Raw genomic sequence first — 20,201 nt, 5'->3', positions numbered from 1 at the left:
TAGCCATGTTGAGCTTGAGCTGATGACTAGACATCCACAAGGTGGGGACAGAGAGAGAGGCCTGGATTTTAGTTTCTACAGGAGACAGGTCTGGAGTAGAGAAGTAGATCTGTGAGTCGTAAGCGTAGAGATGATAGCTGAATTTGTGTTGTACTTAAAGCTGTAATGTTAACTATTTTTTAAATATAAATAAAAATATTAAGTGCTCATAAATTATGGAGCTAAGGGACAGATATGGTAGAAAATTACACATTCCATCCCATGAGAAATCCCAATATTTTGACATTCTTTTTTTGTTCCAAATCAGTATGAAAAGTAAAAATATTGCATTTTTTCATTAAATGAAAAATTCTAAACAAATTTCCATTCTGAAATGGCAAATTGTTTTGCATTGAGCCAGTTTGACATTAAACTGCATCTGACTAAGGTGATGCAGAGCTTCATGGGAGTTGTAGTTCAGATACCCCGTGCCTTCATTCTCCTCTATGGTACATGCGTCCTGCTGTACATCTGGAGCAACTCCACTGGAATCAGTGGAGTCAGGGCCAGATTCTGATCCTGGTGATCCCACTACAAAAATCCAGACCAACCACACTCATGTCAGTGGAAGTAGGGCTGGATTCGGGTCTCAGTGACCCCATTGTAAAAATCCAGAATGATCCCGCTGATGTCAATGAAGTTAAGACTAGGAGGGAACAATTCTGCTTGGCTAGGGGAAGGGCTGAGGTTCAGAGAAATACTAGACTATGCATCTTTGCTGTCATAAATGTCTATGGTTCTGCAATACTGCCCCAATCTCAAAGGAAAAAATTACATAGTAAAAAAAGGCTGAGAATTTGATTTTGAGATGGCATCAACCCTGAAATCTCTACTTCTGTTTTACTCTCTTCCTGCAGAAAGAAGAGCATTTCATGACATCCTGTCCAAGCTAAACCTGGAGCGGCACAGAAGCAGGAAGTTCAGGCTAAGCAATCTCCAGGAAATCAGCACAGAGAGTGTAGAGATCTGGGCTCCTTACACATTAGGAGATTTACCATGGCATTTCCTGAGGAAGGTCATGGCTCTGAGTGGGATGGTCAGAAACACAAGTCTTGGGCATCAGGCACCAGATGAAGGAATCAGTGAGGATGAGGAGGAGCTGGATAGTGGGGACAATATTTTCCAATGTAGTGACCCTGGCACTACTGATTCTCTGAACCCCCTCGATGTTCTCTGTGCAGTTCTGCTTTGCTCAGACAGTTTCCTGCAGCAGGAGATCCTGTCCAAAATGTCCATATGCCAATTTGCCCTCCCTCTGCTGCTACCTGCCCTCGACACTCCCAAGTGCACCCTAATGCTGTGGGCCATGAGGGACATTGTGAGGAAGTGGAGGCCGCACTCCCTGGCAGAGAGCAGAGGGTTCAGGGAGGAGAGCCTGGTGCTCGCGTCACTGCCAACCATTTCCTTTGTGCGGCTGGGGAGCTGCAGCTTCTCCAAGTCCAGACTCCTCAATGAGGTTCTCAGCCCCTCCCAGCAGCACCATGATTTCTTCATCCATCGGGACATGGAGTCTGGGAACGTCCCTCGGGAAATCGCAGATGGGCTGGTTGAGAGTTCCTGGTATTTCCCTGGAGGGAGGGAGAATTCAGATCTTTTCCCAGAGCCCGTCACGGTTGCAAACCTGCGCGGAGACATTGAGTCACACCAGCTGCAGTTCAGCTTTTTAACAGACGTCTCCTCAGCAGTGTTCATAGTTACTGAGAGCATCAGTGAGAGACAATACACGCTCTTATCATCTCTGCAGGGATCAGCCACTAAATACTACTTCATCCTCAGTGCCCTGGCGGACAAACACCGTGAGTCACTTGAAGAACTTGTGAAGTTGGCTCCTGTCTTAAAACTGGATAAATCTCATGTGCTGGAGAATGTGAACACCAGAACTAACGTGCAGCTCGTAAAGAAGATTCAGTCCACCATAGGCATCCTAACGATGTCTGCTAACAAGAGTATCAGTACTGCAGCCAGGGCTGTGACGACACGTAAACTAGGAATCCAGGTAGATGAAGATTATGAACAATGTCAGAGCACAAGCAACTGGGCTAAAGAAATCACTGCAGAAATACAAGATGTGGCAAAGTACAAGAGGGACATGCTGAGACTGCAAGGGGACATGTGGAAAACGTGGGTTAAATTAGAAAAGAAGCCGTGCAGAATGAATAGGGAGGCATCCACGGAGACACAGGAATCTCATCTGCGTGAGAAAGTGTTAGAGTTACAAGCACAATGGAATCAATGTGATATCAGTGTTGGTACCATGAAATGTATTACTGGAATAGAAAAACTTTCGAAAGTGGAAGTCCACAGCTTCCTAAAATGGATGAGATTTAATCTGGAGAACATTAGTAGGGGGAATAAAAAACTCTCTCTAATGGAAAATAAATATAAAGAGGAATATAAAACTGGAGGCAATGACCCTAAAAGTTTATCAGAACTAGATGAATTATTCTCTGCCAGCCCCTTACGGGTGGAGCATTTCATGCGTGAGTTGGGGCAGTTTTATGAGACAGAATGCACAAAGGTCAAAGAAGGAATAAAAGCAAATTGGCAAAGGCGATTCATCCATCTCCCGGATATAGCTGCTGACCTGATAGTGGAAGGGTTTCCCATGGAGCTGATCGACGGAGATGTATCCAACATCCCACTGCAGTGGGTGACAGATGTTCTGACTCAGCTCCATGCCAAGCTGGGGGGAAGGTCCAGAACGCTGGTTCTAACAGTGCTGGGAGGTCAGAGCACTGGGAAATCCACCCTCCTCAACACCATGTTCGGCCTGCAGTTTGCAGTGAGCAGTGGCCGATGTTCGCGAGGAGCCTTCATGTCACTCATTAAAGTGGCAGAGAACTTTCAGCAGGAGCTGGGCTGTGATTTCATCCTGGTGATAGACACAGAAGGCTTGAAAGCCCCTGAAATGCCCACACTGGAAGATAGCTATGAACATGACAATGAGCTGGCCACACTGGTGATTGGACTGAGTGACATAACGATTGTTAACATGGGCATGTCGAATGCCACTGAAATGCAACATATTCTGCAAATTGTGGTCCACACATTTCTCAGAATGAGGGAAGTCAGGCACAAACCTTACTGCCAATTTGTGCATCAGAACATCAAAGATGTGTCTGCACATGAACAAAACACTAGGGATATGAACCGTCTCCTGGGGCAGCTAAATGAAATTACCAAAGCTGCAGGAAGGATGGAAAAACAATGCAGGGAAATTAAAATTTCTGACATCATGGACTATGATCCACAGAAATACAACTGGTACATCCCTGGGCTATGGCGTCCCCCCCATGGCACCAGTGAATATAGGATACAGTGAGAGTGTATGCAAACTAAAGAAGTATTTGTTTAAACTTATAAGGAACTATTCACTGAGCAGCCCCCGTAAGGACATTCCCCACTTTATTGAATGGGTGAGGAGCCTGTGGAATGCAGTGAAACATGAGAACTTCATCTTCAGCTGTAAAAAGAGCCTTGTTGCTGAGGCCTATAACCAAATGTCTGGTAAGTTTGAAGAGTGGGAATTGAAACTCTGTGAGCTGATGATTTTCTGGGTAACTTCAATGGCAAATATTATTCAAAGTCAGACACCAGATAAAGTGGATTTTGGTATCTTACAATGTAATGTTCAGGACCATCTTGTATTAGCTGAACAGAATATTTTGGATTGTTTAGGAAAATATTTTGACATTGGAGAGGAGCACCTGATGGAAAAATACAAAGAAGACTTTATCAGGCGCACAAGCAGCCTCAAGCAGGAACTTGAATGTTATGCAATAAACAAGTTGGAGGAATCCATTTATATTAGAAAATATTGGCTCAAGGTAGGGTTTCTAAAGGTGGAGTACATGAAAACCATTGAAGAGAATCTAGACAGACTCTGGAGAGACTGCAGGAGAAGACAACAGAAATTAGACAATAGGGAACTGGAGAGTGAATTTGAAATAATGTGGAGAAAAACTTTATCAGAGTTACTGTTTGCATTTTCACAGGAATGTGCCATAACTCAGGAGATGATGTTCCAACTCACAAAGGATCTGAGTAATCGAGCAACTGTTGATACTTTGGCATCCGTAACCATGAAAACCTTGTTGAATTGTGAAACCAAGTCATTCCCAATGAAAGAGCAGTACTTAGACTTGCCATGTTTTAAAGCTCTGATTCCATGGTTTACACAGGAATGCTATCATAGACTAGAAGTACTGGCTAAATCCTTAATGGCCAAGTGCATTAGTTACACTGAAGCAAAAGTAAGGTCCAAAGCAGGCTACGATGAAACCTACTTCAGAGAACTGCTGAATATGGTTAATGAGAGGCTCCAAGAGGAGGATGTTCGGAAACTTCCCACTACCCTTTCCTTTGAAACTGACCTGAAATTTCACATTTTGTGGAAGGCGGCTTATGCATTTCAGAAGATGAATAAAGCTTTTATCAAAGGAAATTATCCTCAGCAACATGTGAAACAGCTGAAACCTCAGTATCTCTCCATATTTAAATATCTTTATTTGGAGACGGATTCCTGTGAAAACAGGGTCCAGGATTTCTGTGATCGGTGTCTGAAACCTGCCCTGAAAGATTATGTTAATAACAGACTTGGAATGGAAATAGCGGATGACTTTCTCAGCAGGGGGAAGGCCACTGAATACAGGAGCCAGAGTGTCTTCCACTTCACAGTGCAGAAGAAGCTGCTGGAGGAGATGAACTTTGACAACTATGTAGAATACATTAATAACTATGAAAAATTTGTGAAATCCTGGACGTGGAGATGTCTGTTAGATAACTACTACCAGTCGGAGGGCTTGCAAGATTTGGAGAAAGAGATTCTGTCCACAATAATAAAGAAAATCAGGGACGCACTGGAAATGACCAAAGATAAAAAGACTAGAACAGTCTGTGCATTTTTATTCCATTTTTGTGAGATGATACAGAAGGACCTAGTCATCCCCAGTTACAGTTTAGTGGGTGAATGGGCTCTCAACACAACAGACACTGGGAGTTTCTTTGCTTGTATTCAGTCCTTCCTTCCTGATCTAGAACAGCAAATCTTAGCTGAATTTCAACATTTGGAAGTTGAGTCTAAATTCTCCAGTCTGTCAGTGAAGCCCCAGGATGAAATCTTTAAACGAGTGTTTGGCTGTGGGAAGCAGTGCCCATTCTGTAAAGTCCCTTGTGAGGCAGACGGCCGTCATCACAGGGAGCATTTTGCATCAGTGCATCGGCCTCAAGGTCTACAGAGATTCAGGAATAGCCATGCTAAAAAGCTTCATTATTCTTTATGCTCTACTGATGTACTTTATAATAACAAATTCCAAAATTCAGACACAGAATGGAAACCTCATCCTTACAAAGATTATCGTGACAGTTACCCAGACTGGTACATCCAGCCTGATCCCAGCATCGTGGCTTCTGATTACTGGAAGTTTGTTTTCAAGGAATTCAATCACCAGTTTGCTAGAGAGTACGATGCTCTGCCTGCTGATCTCCCAGAGGAGTGGGGGGAAATAACCAAAGAGCAGGCACTGGAGAGCATTAAAAAAAGTGTTTATGATGAAATAGCCCAATTGCTGAGAAAGTCTGTATAAGTGAGTGAGTTATATTTTGACAGAACAATGAAGAAAAATTCCTTTTTTCTTAAAGGAAGCAAATAGAGCATGTGATGTAAAATATGTAATTCTTTTTCTATGGAGAAACAAATACAATTCATGATTCCTAAGGAAGATTAATAAGGAAACCGATTTTTTTTCAATACAATTCCAATCACCTATCAATTTATGCTACAATTAAAGGTGATTGAAATACCCTAAATAAACATTCTGAGTATGTGTTTAATGACTAACCACATTAGTTACACTCAAAGAACATCCCTGTATTCAGGTGGGTTTCTCTTTGGTTGTTGAAACATGCTCTCTACCTGTAACTTGCCTTTCTTACTAACTCCTACCAGCAAAAACAATCCTCAACCAAACATTTCTGCTGAGCTTAGCTGTGTCTGTGGCCTTCCCTACAAAATCTCTTATGTTCTTTCCCCTAGTTTTATTCTGTCTCATTGAGACATTCAGAAACTTTCGGTACCCCCTGCTCAGGGCTGATAGAATTCACCTGGTCTGACACAAGGGTGAGTCAGCACAAATAACTGCATCTCTATGCAGAATTCTAACCTCTGATTCAGCAGGGTTAGCTCTGAATTCCTAGGCAGGGTCCCAGAAAATGGCATCCTCTTACATTTTCTCGAGACTGCTGGAGCAAAGGTGAAATCTAGTGAGCAGTTAATCCAGGGACAATGGAGAACAGCTGGAGAATAGATCAAGACCTGCACAACCCAGGTATCTTGTGGCTAGCAACTGTCTGTGCATGCAATAGAAAGTGGAATTCATTGCAGGTCCCTCTTATGGTCTGGCCCATGCCTACATGCTTTGTTCTACTGTCATGTCTGGGAAGCAGCAGACAGTCTCTTAAATTAACATTGTACTTTTATATTGTTAAGTGAATTTGATGGATGAGGATTTATTTTGCATGCTGTGTACTTTGCAGCAAAATGTTTGCAAAAGGAACAATTGGAGGAATAAAGAGAAACAGTTGAAGACAGTCTCCAACACAAGGCAGTTCCCCTCTGCTCCCTCTCACACTGATAGAATGTTGTCTTTTACTTCTTTTCATTTATTTGTAGACATTTCTAAGTGGCTCCTCCCTGTAGCCTCCGAGCAGTTCAGTACTTATTGCTTAGTTAAAGGACATTTTGAAATGAAAAGTCATTTCAAACTGGAAAAAAAAAGTTTCATTTTGCAAATGTCAAAAAAAAAGTGGGGGCGGTTTTGGTTTGGTTTGGCTAGTTGTTTTGGTTTGTTTTACAATTTAGCGGAAAGGACATAAATTAACAAAATGTACACAATTCTTGCAGACTGTATAATAATATGCGCTAGTTGGTGTGCAAAGAATGAGTGCAAATGAACTCCCCTTTATACACAAGGCCCTTACTAAGGGTACGTACAGCAGCCAATATAATGCCGCCCCCTGTCTGCACAGAGCTCACTGAAGGATTGGAACTATAGGCATTTTGGGGGGGAAAGCACATGTAATGGGTTCCACTCCTTCACATTATTGACCCAACATCAACATACATATTTGCCCCCAAAGAAAAATAAAATCAATAAGTTTTGTGCCTCAAACAGAATTTCTTCAGCTCTGAAAACTTGGGCCCATTTTCACATCTTTCTACAGAGGTGAGAAGACAATTTCAGAAAGTCCTGTCAGAACTAAGAGTTTCACAGAAGCAAACTGCTCAGGCAGAGCGATGTCCTGGAAATTCACCAGAAAGTGCAAAGGACTGGCCCATTCGGATGCTAGGCACTCTTCCTTGGCAATTCCTGAGAAAAGCCATGGCTTTGAATGGGGGGGCCAGAAGTACAAGCCATTTGATCTGGGCTTCGGATGATACAGGAATTAGTGACTAACACAGGATATCTTGGCATAGAGACACAGAAGCCAGAGTTTCTCTGCACCCCTTCAATGTTCTCTGTGCCGTTCTGCTTTGCTCAAACAGTTTCCTACAACAGGAGATCCTCTGTGTTTGGCACTGGTGCTACCGCTGCTGGAATCCCATGTCCAGTTCTGCTGCCCACAATTCAAGAAGGATGTTGATAACGTGGAGAGGGTTCAGAGAAGAGCCACGAGAATGATTAAAGTATTGGAAAACCTGCCTTCTAGTGACAGATTCAAAGAGCTCCATCTATCAAGGCTTTGTCTGCACTAGAACTTTTGTCGGTAAAACTTTTGTCGGTCAGTGGTGTGGTAAAAAACCACACTCCGACCAACAAAAGTTTCACCGACAGAAGCGCTGGTGTGGACAGCGCGATGTCGGTGGGAGATGCTTTCCCGCCGACATAGCTACCGCCACTCGTTCGGAGTGGTTTAATTAGGCCAGCAGGAGAGCTCTCTCCTGTCGGCACAGAGCGGCTACATGGGAGTCTTTACAGCAGTGGTACAGTTGTGCCACTGTAAGGTCCGTAGTGTAGACACAGCCTTAGTTTAACAAAGAAATTAAGGGGTAACTTGATTACAGCTTATAAGTGTCTTCAAGGAAAACCAATATTTAGTAATGGGCTCTTCAGTCTGGCAGACAAAGGTCTGACATGATCCAACGGCTGTAAGTTGAAGCTAGACCAATTCAGACTAGAAATAAGTTGAACATTTTTAATAGTGGGGGGAGTTAACCACTGGAACAATTTACCAAGGGTCGTGGTGGATGCTCCATCACTGACAGTGTCCAAATCAAGATGGGATGTTTTTCTAAAAACATCTTGGAGTTATTTGGGGAAATTCCCTGGCCTGTGTGACACAGAGGTCAGATCACAGGAGATCATGCTCAGAATGGTCCCTTCTGGCCTTGGAATCTAGGAGTTGAAATGCAGGTGCCGAACTCTCATGGGCCTAAGTAAGTGACTTGGCCAAGGTCACACAGGGCATTGAACCAGGCCTCCCAAGTCCCAGATATAGAACAGAACTCCTAGGCCTTGGCTGGGAATAGTCACCTCTGGGGTGTGTTTGATTTCACAGCTTGCATTTCCTTCCTTAAAATCAGACGGGCAGAGCTATTTAGTGGTTGCCTGGAGGATGTGCAGTTGGAATGGTAAGTGACATGCTTAGCCCTGTATAGTGTATAGTGTCCTTCAGGGAACTGTCACAGGAAGTGCAATGGGAGGGCTCTGCTGAACTCAGCAGGGTTTTAGTTTCAATTTTGGTCTGCAGAAGCAGAAGCTGCTTCCTGGTTCTCTCTTTCTCGTTGATGGCCCAGCAGTTTGCTTTGGGTCCTGTCTGAGGGGGTGGTATGGAGAAGACAGGCAGCAGCAACTCCTTGCTGCTAGAGACCCTGGATGACCTGGGGGAGGATGATCTCAAGAGATTCAAGCACAAGTTGAAAAGGATCCAGCTGGAGAGGGGATATCAAGCCATTCCCTGGGGCCGGCTGGAGAAAGGAGATCCGGTGGATGTTACCGACCTGCTGATCAGTCACTATGGGGAGCGCTACGGGGTGGAGGTGACTGTGCAGGTGCTGAGAGAAATTAAGCACAGAGCACTAGCAGAGAGACTCACCGAAGCTATTTCAGCTGGTAAGGCATAAGCCAGAGAGAGCAATTCCGACCTGCCCCTCCTGCAAGTGACTGAGGTGGGGAGAGACTCGGTGGACTAACAAATCTGTTCTCTCTCTGGTGATTCTTCCCTTTCTGTGATCAGCTGCTGCTTCCTGTTACCTAGGTGCCTGAGCCCAACTAGAAACCGTCCCTAGCTGGAAGCACGTGAAAGGCCAGGATCACTGATGCCTTCAGATCTTTGGCCTTAGCTCCCAGCAATAACTGAGCTCTGCAGACAGCTGACAACCTGGGCATGTCACATGAGGGTGGACTATGTGCCCTTTGTGGTAAGGCACCGAAAGACGCTTCTGTTGGGATCGACCAACTGGCAGCACCACTCCAGAGTCCAGAATGTGAAACGTGTCAGCCTAAACTGCGTGCAGTGTAGTTGTAGCCATGGTGGTCTCAGGATATTAGAGAGACAAGGCGGGTGAGGAGGTCATACCTGACGAAGAGCTCTGTGCGGCTCGAAAGCTTGTCTCTCTCACCAACAGAAGTGAGTCCAATAAAAGGTATGACCTCACCCGCCTTGTCTCTCTACGTCAAAATTGTCAGTTAGGCCTCAGCCTTGACATATTTCACCAGGATCAAAAATATTGCACCCACAGATCAGGCAGTTAGCCATCCCACTGCTACATTTTGCACATGTAGTTAATTTGCAGGCACCCCCAAAACCGGCACATATAATATTGCCGAGGCCCCTCATTTTCTTGCTTTTATTTTGTTTTAAATTTCCTGGGAATTTTATCGTTTTTTTTTTTTAAGTGTGAAAATTGGTACAAACTGAAAATGAAGGGCCAACAGCCGAGAGGCAGTGAGGTGCCCTGTACTCATCAGGGGGAATGGGGGGGGCAGCAGCAGGACGGGGAGTGAGTGAGGGAATCTTGATCTCAGGTAGGGGGTGGGGGGAGGCAGAGGTAGGGAGTTTGTCTGAACAGCACCTAGCACAATGCTGGGACAGAGTCTGAAACCATTTCTCACTCATTTTCTGAAACTGACTAGATTTCACAGGTGGTGGTTTCCTTTTAATATGTTTTTCACATAGTCTGCACACACACACACACACACACACACACACACACAAATGTGCATGCATAGTTACATGAACTATGTACAACTATACCGACTATGTACACCCACACTGAGTAGGCACACCCACACAGACCACACACACTAACCTGCACATTCACTGCAGATATACTGACTGCATTCACACATTGACTGCACGTGCACACACACATACACACACACTGATTGAACACATACGCACATGATTGAATGTATACACACTGATTGCAATGTACACACACAAGTGTGAACTGATCACATGTACACATATTGCACATACACACGACTGCACACAAACACTGACTGCACATACATACACTGATTGCATGTACACACATTGCCTGCACATGCACAAAAACACACACACACACAGACTCTCACTTTACACCCATACACTGACTGCATTCATACACACTGACTTCACATACACACATGCACAGACTCTGACCATGCACACAGAGATACCCAAAATCTCCATTTCTAAGATCAAATTTTAAAAAATATTATACTGTGTGCTTTATTCTTTTTTTAAAAAAAACAACCCCACAAATGCCCCATTTATGCTAAGAAACACACCCCAAACATTTATATAGAGAGACCCACAACCAGCTCATTTCCGACTGCCCCAGACTGAGCACTTTAAACCAATCTCTCCTTGTTTGCAGATTGTTCCTGTTTGCACACTGAGGCAGGAGTTCGAGATGCCCGAGCTGGAGGGGGTCAGTGACTGAGAGCCATTCATTTGTGCTTCCTCTTGTTTTCCTTGCTAGATCTTTTAAGACGGAAGCAGAACTCAGACACGCCACAAGACCTAGAGCTGGGGGAGAAAGGTGATTTTAACCCAGAGCAGGAATCAGAGACTCAGAGACACCCAGAACCAGAGGAGAGAGACATTTCCCAAGGTATTTGCATTTACAAACTTGTCTCTGCAAGGGATGCAGTCCAGGAAAGAAATGTAACTGCGTCCTCTATACTCCACTCCCAGGGGAGAGCCCCATTAGGTGCCACATAAAGGACATTCAAGACTCCTGTGATGTACACATGAATTGCAATAGCCTGCGATTTAGCTGTACAATGAAGTAACCTGCACTCACCCTACCTGCATATGGCAGGTGCTGAGGGATCCGAGGTGCATGGGGGTGTATGGGGCTGGTAGCGAGAGAGACTCAGTGCCTACATACCATGAACGAGATGGGAAGAGCATCCATCTGGTCTGTGCATGGAGGTGGGGACTCTGACCAGTTGTGGGAGGGTAAATTGAGGTAGAGTGGGCTATCCAGCCAATAGTAAGGGGGTGATCAGGAGGGGGTGGGAGAGACGCATATCCTTATATGGAGAAGTATAAGACAAAGGGTATGGCCTCTGGTCCTAACATGGGAGTGAGGGGGGCAGTCTGGGATCCAGCTTATACCATAAGAATGGCCATACTGGGTCAGGCCAATGGTCCATCTAGCCCAGTATCCTGTCTTCCAACACTGGCCAATACCAGATGCTTCAGAGGGAATGAACAGAACGGGGCAATCATTGAGTGATCCATCCCCTGTTGTTCAATCCCAGCTTCTGGCAGTCAGCCAGAGAGTATGGGGTGACTGCAATGTTTAAGGCATTATGTCACGGGTGGCAGGGAAGAAGAGCCTGTGACTTGTAGCTGAAAGCAAGATGATGAGGCATTGTGAAAAGGGGAACACTTAATTTGGGGGGATGATAGACAAGGGTGACAGGGCAGAGTTAAGGCTAGAGGTGGATGGACATGGGTAAAGAGGCAGAATTAAGGTTGGGGATGGGTGGTGTGAAGGTGTAAGGGTCCAGAGTTAAGGTTAGAGGAGGGTGTACATAGGTAAAGAGGCAGAGTTAAGGTTGGGGATGGGTGGTGTGAAGGTGTAAGGGGCCAGAGTTAAGGTTAGAGGAGGGTGTACATAGGTAAAGAGGCAGAGTTAAGGTTGGGGATGGGTAGTGTGAAGGTGTAGGGGGTCAGAATTAAACTTGTGGGGCTGGACATATGGAAACGGGCACAGTAAAAGTTGGAGGAGGCTGGACATGGGTAAATGTCATGTTCTTATTTTTTTCTGCAGAGAGAAGACGAGCCACAGAGAGAGTTCTGGAGAAGTTGAACTTGGAGCAATACAGAAGCAGGCAGCTCAGACTGAGGGATCTCCAGGAGATCAGCCCAGAGAGCATAAAGACCTGGGCTCTTATCACATTAGGGGATTTACCATGGCATTTCCTGAGGAAAGTCATGGCTCTGAATGGGACGGCCAGAAGCACAAGGCCTGTGCATGGGGCATCTGATGATCAAGAGTCCAATGAGGTGCAGAAAGCACATGTTGATTATAATAATCTTTCTCTGAGTAACATGGACAGTAGCAATTCTCTGCACCCCCTTGATGTTCTCTGTGCTGTTTTGCTTTGCTCAGACAGTTTCCTACAGCAGGAGATCCTGTCCAAAATGTCCATGTGCCAGTTTGCCCTCCCTCTGCTGCTACCTGCCCTCGACACCTCCAAGTGCACCCTACTGCTGTGGGCCATGAGAGACATTGTGAGGAAGTGGAGGCCCCACTCCCTGGCAGACAGCAGAGGGTTCAGAGAGGAGAGCCTGGTGCTCACAGCAATGCCAACCATTTCCTTTGTGCGGCTGGGGAGCTGCAGCTTCTCCAAGTCCAAACTCCTCAATGAGGTTCTCAGCCCCTCCCAGCAGCACCACGATTTCTTCATCCATCGGGACATGGAGTCTGGGAACGTCCCTCGGGAAATCGCAGATGGGCTGGTCGAGATTTCCTGGTATTTCCCTGCTGGGAAGGAGAATTCAGATCTTTTCCCAGAGCCCATCGCGGTTGCAAACCTGCGTGGAGACATTGAGTCCCACTGGCTGCAGTTCAGCTTTTTAACAGAGGTCTCCTCAGCAGTGTTCATAGTTACTGAGAGTATCAACGAGAGACAATACGCACTCTTATCATCTCTGCAGGGATCAGCCACTAAATACTACTTCATCTTTAACTGCAAGATTGAGAAACCCGAGGAGACCCTGCAATTCCTTTATAAATTAGAGTCGGTGCTGAAACTAGACAAACTAAGTGTGCTGATGAGAGAGAACACCCTAAATCATGCTCAGTTTGTGGAGAAGCTGCAGTTCACCATTGGAAGCCTCATGGAGTCCTCTCTCAAGAGAGCCTCCGTAGCAGACACGGCTGCGACAGCACGAGAATTAGGTATCCGGGTGGATGAGGACTGTGAGGAATGCCAAAGTGCGAGCAAACGGGTGGCAGGAATCACAGCGGAAATAAAGGACGTGGCAAAGTACAAGAGGGAAATGTTGAGACTCCCAGGGGATCTGTGCAAAAAGTTGGCCAAGGCGGAGAAAGAGCTGTTCCGAATGCAACAGCAAGGGGACGCCGCCACTGGGCTCCACGCATCTCAGCAAAGAGACGAATGGTTGGACTTATATACCCGGCAGGATAAATGTGAGCTTACTGATGGGATGGTCAAGTTTATTACTGGGCTAAGAAAACTCTCTCAAGTGGAAACACACTACTTCCTAAAATGGATGAAATACCATCTGGGTCATATTGCTCAGGGCAATCTCTCCAGCCTGCAGGCTGACTATAAGGAGAAATGTCATGTTAGAGGAGATGATCCCCAACATAGAACAAAACTGCATGAACCAATTTCCTCCAGTTCCTTAGGGGTGGAGCATTTCATGCGTGGGTTGGGGCAGTTTTATGAAGCTGAATGTGCAATGGTGAAGGAAGGAAAAAAGCTAAAAAGCCAAAGGCAACTCATCCATCTCCCAGGCATAGCAGCTGACCTGATGCTGGAAGGGTTTCCCATGGAGCTGATCGATGGAGATGCCTCCAACATCCCACTGCAGTGGGTGACGGATGTTCTGACTCAGCTCCATGCCAAGCTGGGGGGAAGGTCCAGAACGCTGGTTCTAACGGTGCTGGGAGGGCAGAGCACTGGGAAATCCACCCTCCTCAACACCATGTTCGGCCTGCAGTTTGCAGTGAGCAGTGGCCGATGTACGCGAGGAGCCTTCGTGTTACTCATTAAAGTGGCAGAGAACTTTCGGCAGGAGCTGGGCTGTGATTTCATCCTGGTGATAGACACAGAAGGCTTGAAAGCCCCTGAACTGGCCAAGCTGGAGGACAGTTATCAACGTGACATTGAGCTGGCCACACTGGTGATTGGACTGAGTGACATAACCATCATTAACATGGCCATGGAGAACGCCACCGAAATGAAGGGTGTTCTGCAAATTACGCTAGATACACTTCTGAAAATGAAGAAAATCAGGCAACATCCAAACTGCCAGTTTGTGCATCAGAACGTCAGTGATGTGTCCGCACATGAACAAAACACGGGAGACAGGTATCAGCTCCTGGAGCCGCTGGATGAAATGACCATTGCCGCAGCTTGTACAGAAAAAGGAATCAGGAAAACGAAATTTCCTGGTATTATATATAATGATGCCGAGAAATACAATTGGTACATCCCTGGCTTGTGGCATGGAGTCCCTCCCATGGCTCCAGTGAACATGGGATACAGTGAGAGTGTGTTTGAGCTAAAGAAATACCTGTTTGAATTCATGAGACAATACTCATCTAATAGACCCCTTAAGGACATCCCCCAGTTTAGTGACTGGGTAAGGAGCTTGTGGAATGCTATAAAACATTCAAATGCTACCTTCAGCTTGAGAAATAGCTTTGTGGCTCACACGTATAACCAGCTGTTTACAAAGTATTCTGAATGGGAATGGGATTTCCGCAAGGAGATGCATCTCTGGGTGTCTGAGCAAGAAACTTTTATCCAGCATCAGCCTCAAGCTGAAGTAGACCATGTAGCTTTAAGCAGGTTAAAACGTGAAACTTGGCAGAAACTGCAGCAGGAAGAACGGAGGGTCTTGGATTGTTTGCAAAAATACATTGGAAGCGGAGCTGCAAATGTGCTTCTGACAGGGCAGTACAGGGAAGATTTCATCAGGAGCACCAAGGGCCTGACGGAAGAACTCAGACGGTATTGGCTCAGAACGTGTGAAGAAGCACTTGACAGTCAAAGCAGCCCAGAGAGATTGAACCATCCGATCCAAGCCGTGAACATGAAAACAATGAAAGGGAAAGCGGACGGTCTGTTGGGACACTGCAGGAAAAGAAACCTTTCCACCTTTCAAAAGGGGATCCGGATATTCTGTGAGGAGTGTCTGAGGCCTGCCCTGGTGGATTATGTTAATAGGATGCTTGGTATAAAAATAGTGGACAATTTTCGCAAAAGTGCACAGGGGATTGGATATGGCAATCGGAGCTTCTTCCAATTTTGGTTGCTGAGCAGACTCTTGGAGGAGATGAACTTTGATGGCTATGTGAAATATATTAATAACTACAAAGAGTTTGCCAAAACTTGGATATGGACACACCTCTTAGATCACTACAAAGAGACTAGGGGCGTGGAAGATTTGGAGAGAGAGCTTCTGTCCACAGTAATAAAGAAAATCAGGGATGCTCTGGAGAACTCCAAGACTCAGACTGACTTTTTAGGCAGCTTTTTCAAATATTTGCAAAGGGATCTTGTAATATCCAGGGACAGGTTAGCCAGAATCCAGCTTATTAACACAACAAATCCAAACCAGTTTCCCACTGCTGTTCAAGTCTTTCTGCCTGCACTTGAGCAAGCAATCTTATCCCAGTTTAAAGACTTGGATGTTGAGTCTAAGTTCTCCATCCTGTCTCTGAAGCCCCAGGAGGAGATCTTTAAGCACGTGTTTGGCTGTGGGAAGTGCTGTCCATTCTGTAAGGTCCCCTGTGAAGCGGAAGGCACCGATCACAAAATTCATTTTGCCTCAGTCCACCGGCCTCAAGGGCTAATGAAACCCAAGAGAGTCTTCTTACCCTGTTTGGCACATGGCCCAAAACTTGACTATTCTCCGTGCTATTCTGGATGGCTTATCAGGGATTCCCACGTCCACATAGGTTACCGCCATTGTTTTTGTGAAGATAACAGTGTCTTGCCCTGTCGTTCTCCAGCAGATTCCAGCTACAAAACTTCCAACTATTGGAAGTTTGTTTTCAAGGAGTTCAACCAACAGTTTGCTAGAGAGTACGGTACTAAACCAGCCGATCTGCCCGGGGACTGGGGTAATGTAACCCAAGAGCAGGCACTGAAAAGTTTAGAGGAAGCTTTTAAAGGGGCAATCTCAGTGCCAGGTCAAAACTGGCTCCAGGTTGTACAAAAGAAACCTAAGGTGTTTCCATGAAACATATTAAATATACTAAATCTTCCGCAGCAGAGTTTGCATCTGGAATGCTGCTGCTGAGTCTACCTCACACTAAATCATTGGCTCATTGTCCCCCTCTAGTGGTTGGAGTAGATGTAGACATGTATGAATCTGCTACTGCCGTTAAGTTACTGGAGCCGGTCTTTTGCCTTAGGCAGTATAGACTCCGGTTTTGAGATCCAGCAGTCCTGGGTTCAGTCCTCACTGGTGACCCAACACGTCCTAGTCAAGGTTGGGAAACAATGGATTACACTGACCAGTTGAGGAGAATGTCTGGACAACATCTTATGTTGAAAAGAAAGCTCTAGGAATAATTACTCCCATAGCTTGAGTGGTAGAAGTGCATGCTGGGAAATGGGAGGTTTGTGGGTCAAACCCCACTTATTACCTATGGGAGGAGTTTTATGGTTGCATATGACAGAATTGGATTTCCCAGTTTTCTTTTTTAAATACAGAAATATTTAATTATTATTATTATTTATATGGATTGCTGTAGCACCTAGAAGCCCTAATCATGATGTACCAGGTGCTGTACAAATAGAATAAAAAGGTGGTCCCTGTGCCGCAGAACTTGAAATATTTAATTCACACATTGAGAAAAATCTCTCTTCAGCTGGGCGTTAGCGTTAAAAGCTATTATAAAAAAGGGTGACCCAATTGTTAAGGTGCTAACTTGAAAGACTCGGGTTCAATTCCCTGCTCTGCCACAGCCTTGTTGTGTGACCTTGGGACAGTCGCTTAGCCGCTATGTGCCTCAGTTTCCCCATCTGTACAATGGAGAGAATAGCTCTGCTCTGCCTCACTGGGGGGGATATGGGAACAAATGCATGGAGAATTGTGAGGGGCTCAGATACTACAGTAAAGGGGACTTGTAAATTGATGATGCAACGAAATACAGGGTATTCCACTTTTCCACAGTAGCAGGTGGAGAGGTAAGAATGACTCCCTGCTGCAGCTACTCAAGGACAATGTGGAGTTATGGCTGGCCAAAGCTGATCAGCAGGGCAGTGGAAAGTATGTAGCACCCTCTCAAGGGATGGAATAGGGAATCCCATCGACCATTGTGGTTTTTTGCAGCAGAATATGCCAAGATACTTTGCCTGTGGTGGACTGGCTTTGTACTACGTGGTTGTGTTTATAGGGCCTGATCCAAAGGCATGGACATTTGAACATCGCTGGACTTTGGAGCAGGCCTGTAACACACTGGAATATGGTGCTGATTCAGCGATGCTTTGCCAGCCAAATCAAGAGCCATGTGATCTATGTTTCTATTTTGATTATGGGAAACCAGGTTTTAGACTGTAAACCCCATCCTGTCTGTATTCCTTTAAAGAAACTGTATATACTTCCTTACAACAAAATAAAAAAAATACTGATTTTTTTTTTAATCCCATGTAAAACCAGAATAATTTTGCATCTAAAAAACTAAAACGCAGAAAGACCCAAGGGGATGATTTATTTTGTGTGCAGTTTGGTCCTGATTCAGCAAAGCCTTAAGTCCAGATCCTCAAAAGGTACTTAGGTGCCTAATTCCAGGGGAGAGGCGGGGGGGGAAGGGTTAGGTCTCAGGTTCCATCCTGAGCTGACCTTTATAGTGAAAGGGAGATGATAGGTCGGGTGGGGATTAGCCATGAAGGGCCTTGAAAGGGAGGACAAGCAGCTGACCTGTGACATGATGGCAAAGGGGGGAGGGATAGCTCAGTGGTTTGAGCATTGGCCTGCTAAACCCAGGGTTGTGAGTTAGGGATCTGAGGCAAAAATAATCTGTGAGGGACTATACTTGGTCCTGCTGTGAAGGCAGGGGACTGGACTCGATGACCTTTCAAGGTCCCTTCCAGTTCTATGAGATAGGTATAGTTCCATATTATTATTAAAGGGAAAGCTAGGGGAGGGATGCAGAGAAAGGTGATGTGGCCAAAGGGATGGGCCATGTTCGGAATGGCTACATGCAAGACAACATTGCATTAGTCAAGGTCAGAGAGAAGGATGCTTCAGTAACTGAGAGCGGAGATGAGGAGAGCCTGGACACCGGTTTTAGCTGTGTCGTTGGATAGGAAAGACCGTATCTTAGAGACGTTCTAAAGAACAAATCAGCAAGTTTTAGACATGGACCTCTCCCTAGGTCCCACAGGCGCCGACTTTCCAATGTGCCGGGGGGTGCTCGACCCCAGGCCCTGCCTCCACTCCACCCCTTCCCCCCAGTGCCCCACCCCGCCTCTTCCTGCCCCGTTCTGCCTTCTCCCCCGAGTGCACCGCATCCTCACTCCTCCCTGGGCTGCCCCAGAGCCTCCTGCTTGCCGTGAAACAGCAGATCGCGACGAGTGGGAGGCATGGGGAGGGCGGTGGAGGTACTGATTGGCAGGGTCTGCCAGAACGCAGGAGGCACTGGGGGGAAGGGGGAGTGGGGGCAGGGCCTGGGGTCGAGCACACCCCGGCACATTGGGGGGATGCCGGGGGGTGCTCAGCACCCACCATTTTTTCCCCGTGGGTGCTCCAGCCCCAGAGCACCTACGGAGTTGGTGCCTATGCTAGGTCCTCACATCCAGGCTGAGTCCAGTAGGATGGTGTTGTCCACTGTGATTGAGATAGGAGGTAGGCCCTAGTGGGGAGGGCCTGGGGGAGAAAGATTAAGAGCTCTGGTTTAACCATGCTGTGCTTAAGCTGATGGATAAACATCCCCGAGGGGATGTCAGAGAGACAGGCCAAGACTTTAGCTTGTACAGAAGGAGACCGGTCTGGAGTAGAGAGTTAGATCCGTGAGGTGTCAGCATCAAGATGTTACCTGAGTTTGTGTTGGATGTAAAGCTGCCATGTTAATACTTTTAGTTCTATTTAAAATATATAGTTAAGTGCTCATAAGTTATGGTGATATGGGTGATCGATATGGTTGAAAATAATACATTCTATGCCATGAGAGATTCTGATCATTTTGACATTCGTTTTTTCATACGGATTCGGGATAAAAGTCAAAATTCTGCATTTTATTCACAGAATGAAAAATTCTGAAAACGTTTCCGTTCTGAAACGGCAAACTGGTTCGCTGTGAGCCAGTTCGACATTAAACCGCCTCTGACTCAGGTGCTGCAGGGCTTCCTGGGAGTGGTAGGCCAGATACCCCGTGCCTGTGTGAGGCGCTGCCTGCTGCAAATCCGGAGCCACATTCCGATCTCAGTGACCGCGGCATAAATCCAGAGTGACCCCACTGATGTCAATGGAGTCAGTGATCCCAATGCAAATCCAGAGCGACCCGACTGATGCTAATAGTGATAAGACCTGTAGGGAACAATTCTGCTTGGCTGGGGGAAGGGCTGAGGTTCAGAGAACTACTAAACGATCTTTGCTGCCACAAATGTCTAATGGTTCTGCAACACTGGCCCCTACTTCTTGAAATGGATGAAATTTAGCCTAAGTTACAAACCCTAAACCCAGGTTTACAAGGCAAGGTGGATGCTCAAGTGCAGACTAGGAAACACCGGGTACGTCTACACTGCAATAAGACCCTGTGACGAAGTAGAGTTTTTCCCTTATTATGTTGTATACGAGCCTTAATGTTTTGCGTGAATACTGTGTGTACCTCCGTTTCCCTTATGTATTGCTTAGGTATCTCAGTGGTGGGACACGGGTGTGTAATCGTTGCAGAGATCCCCAGAAGGCAGGTGTGACAGCCGGAGGTGTTGGAGAATGGAGAGGTGCAGGCC

General features: G+C 46.0%; 1 protein-coding gene and 1 pseudogene across 1 annotated transcript; both read left to right on the top strand.

The window, feature by feature from the left end:
- Window positions 1-847: 847 nt before the first annotated feature.
- LOC135877967 (up-regulator of cell proliferation-like) lies at window positions 848-5,624 on the top strand (annotated as a pseudogene).
- Window positions 5,625-8,866: 3,242 nt separating this feature from the next.
- On the top strand, window positions 8,867-16,482 carry LOC135877966 (up-regulator of cell proliferation-like). Its single transcript, XM_065403487.1, has 3 exons — window positions 8,867-9,149; window positions 11,009-11,140; window positions 12,311-16,482. Exons 1-3 carry the CDS (start codon window positions 8,867-8,869, stop codon window positions 16,480-16,482), a joined length of 4,587 nt encoding a protein of 1,528 aa, XP_065259559.1.
- Window positions 16,483-20,201: the final 3,719 nt, after the last annotated feature.

This window comes from Emys orbicularis, chromosome 4 (genome assembly GCF_028017835.1).
Source record: "Emys orbicularis isolate rEmyOrb1 chromosome 4, rEmyOrb1.hap1, whole genome shotgun sequence".
NCBI classification, from domain to species: Eukaryota; Metazoa; Chordata; order Testudines; family Emydidae; genus Emys; species Emys orbicularis.
Note: the sequence above shows the minus strand (reverse complement) of the source record. Positions and strands in the feature narration are given on the sequence as shown.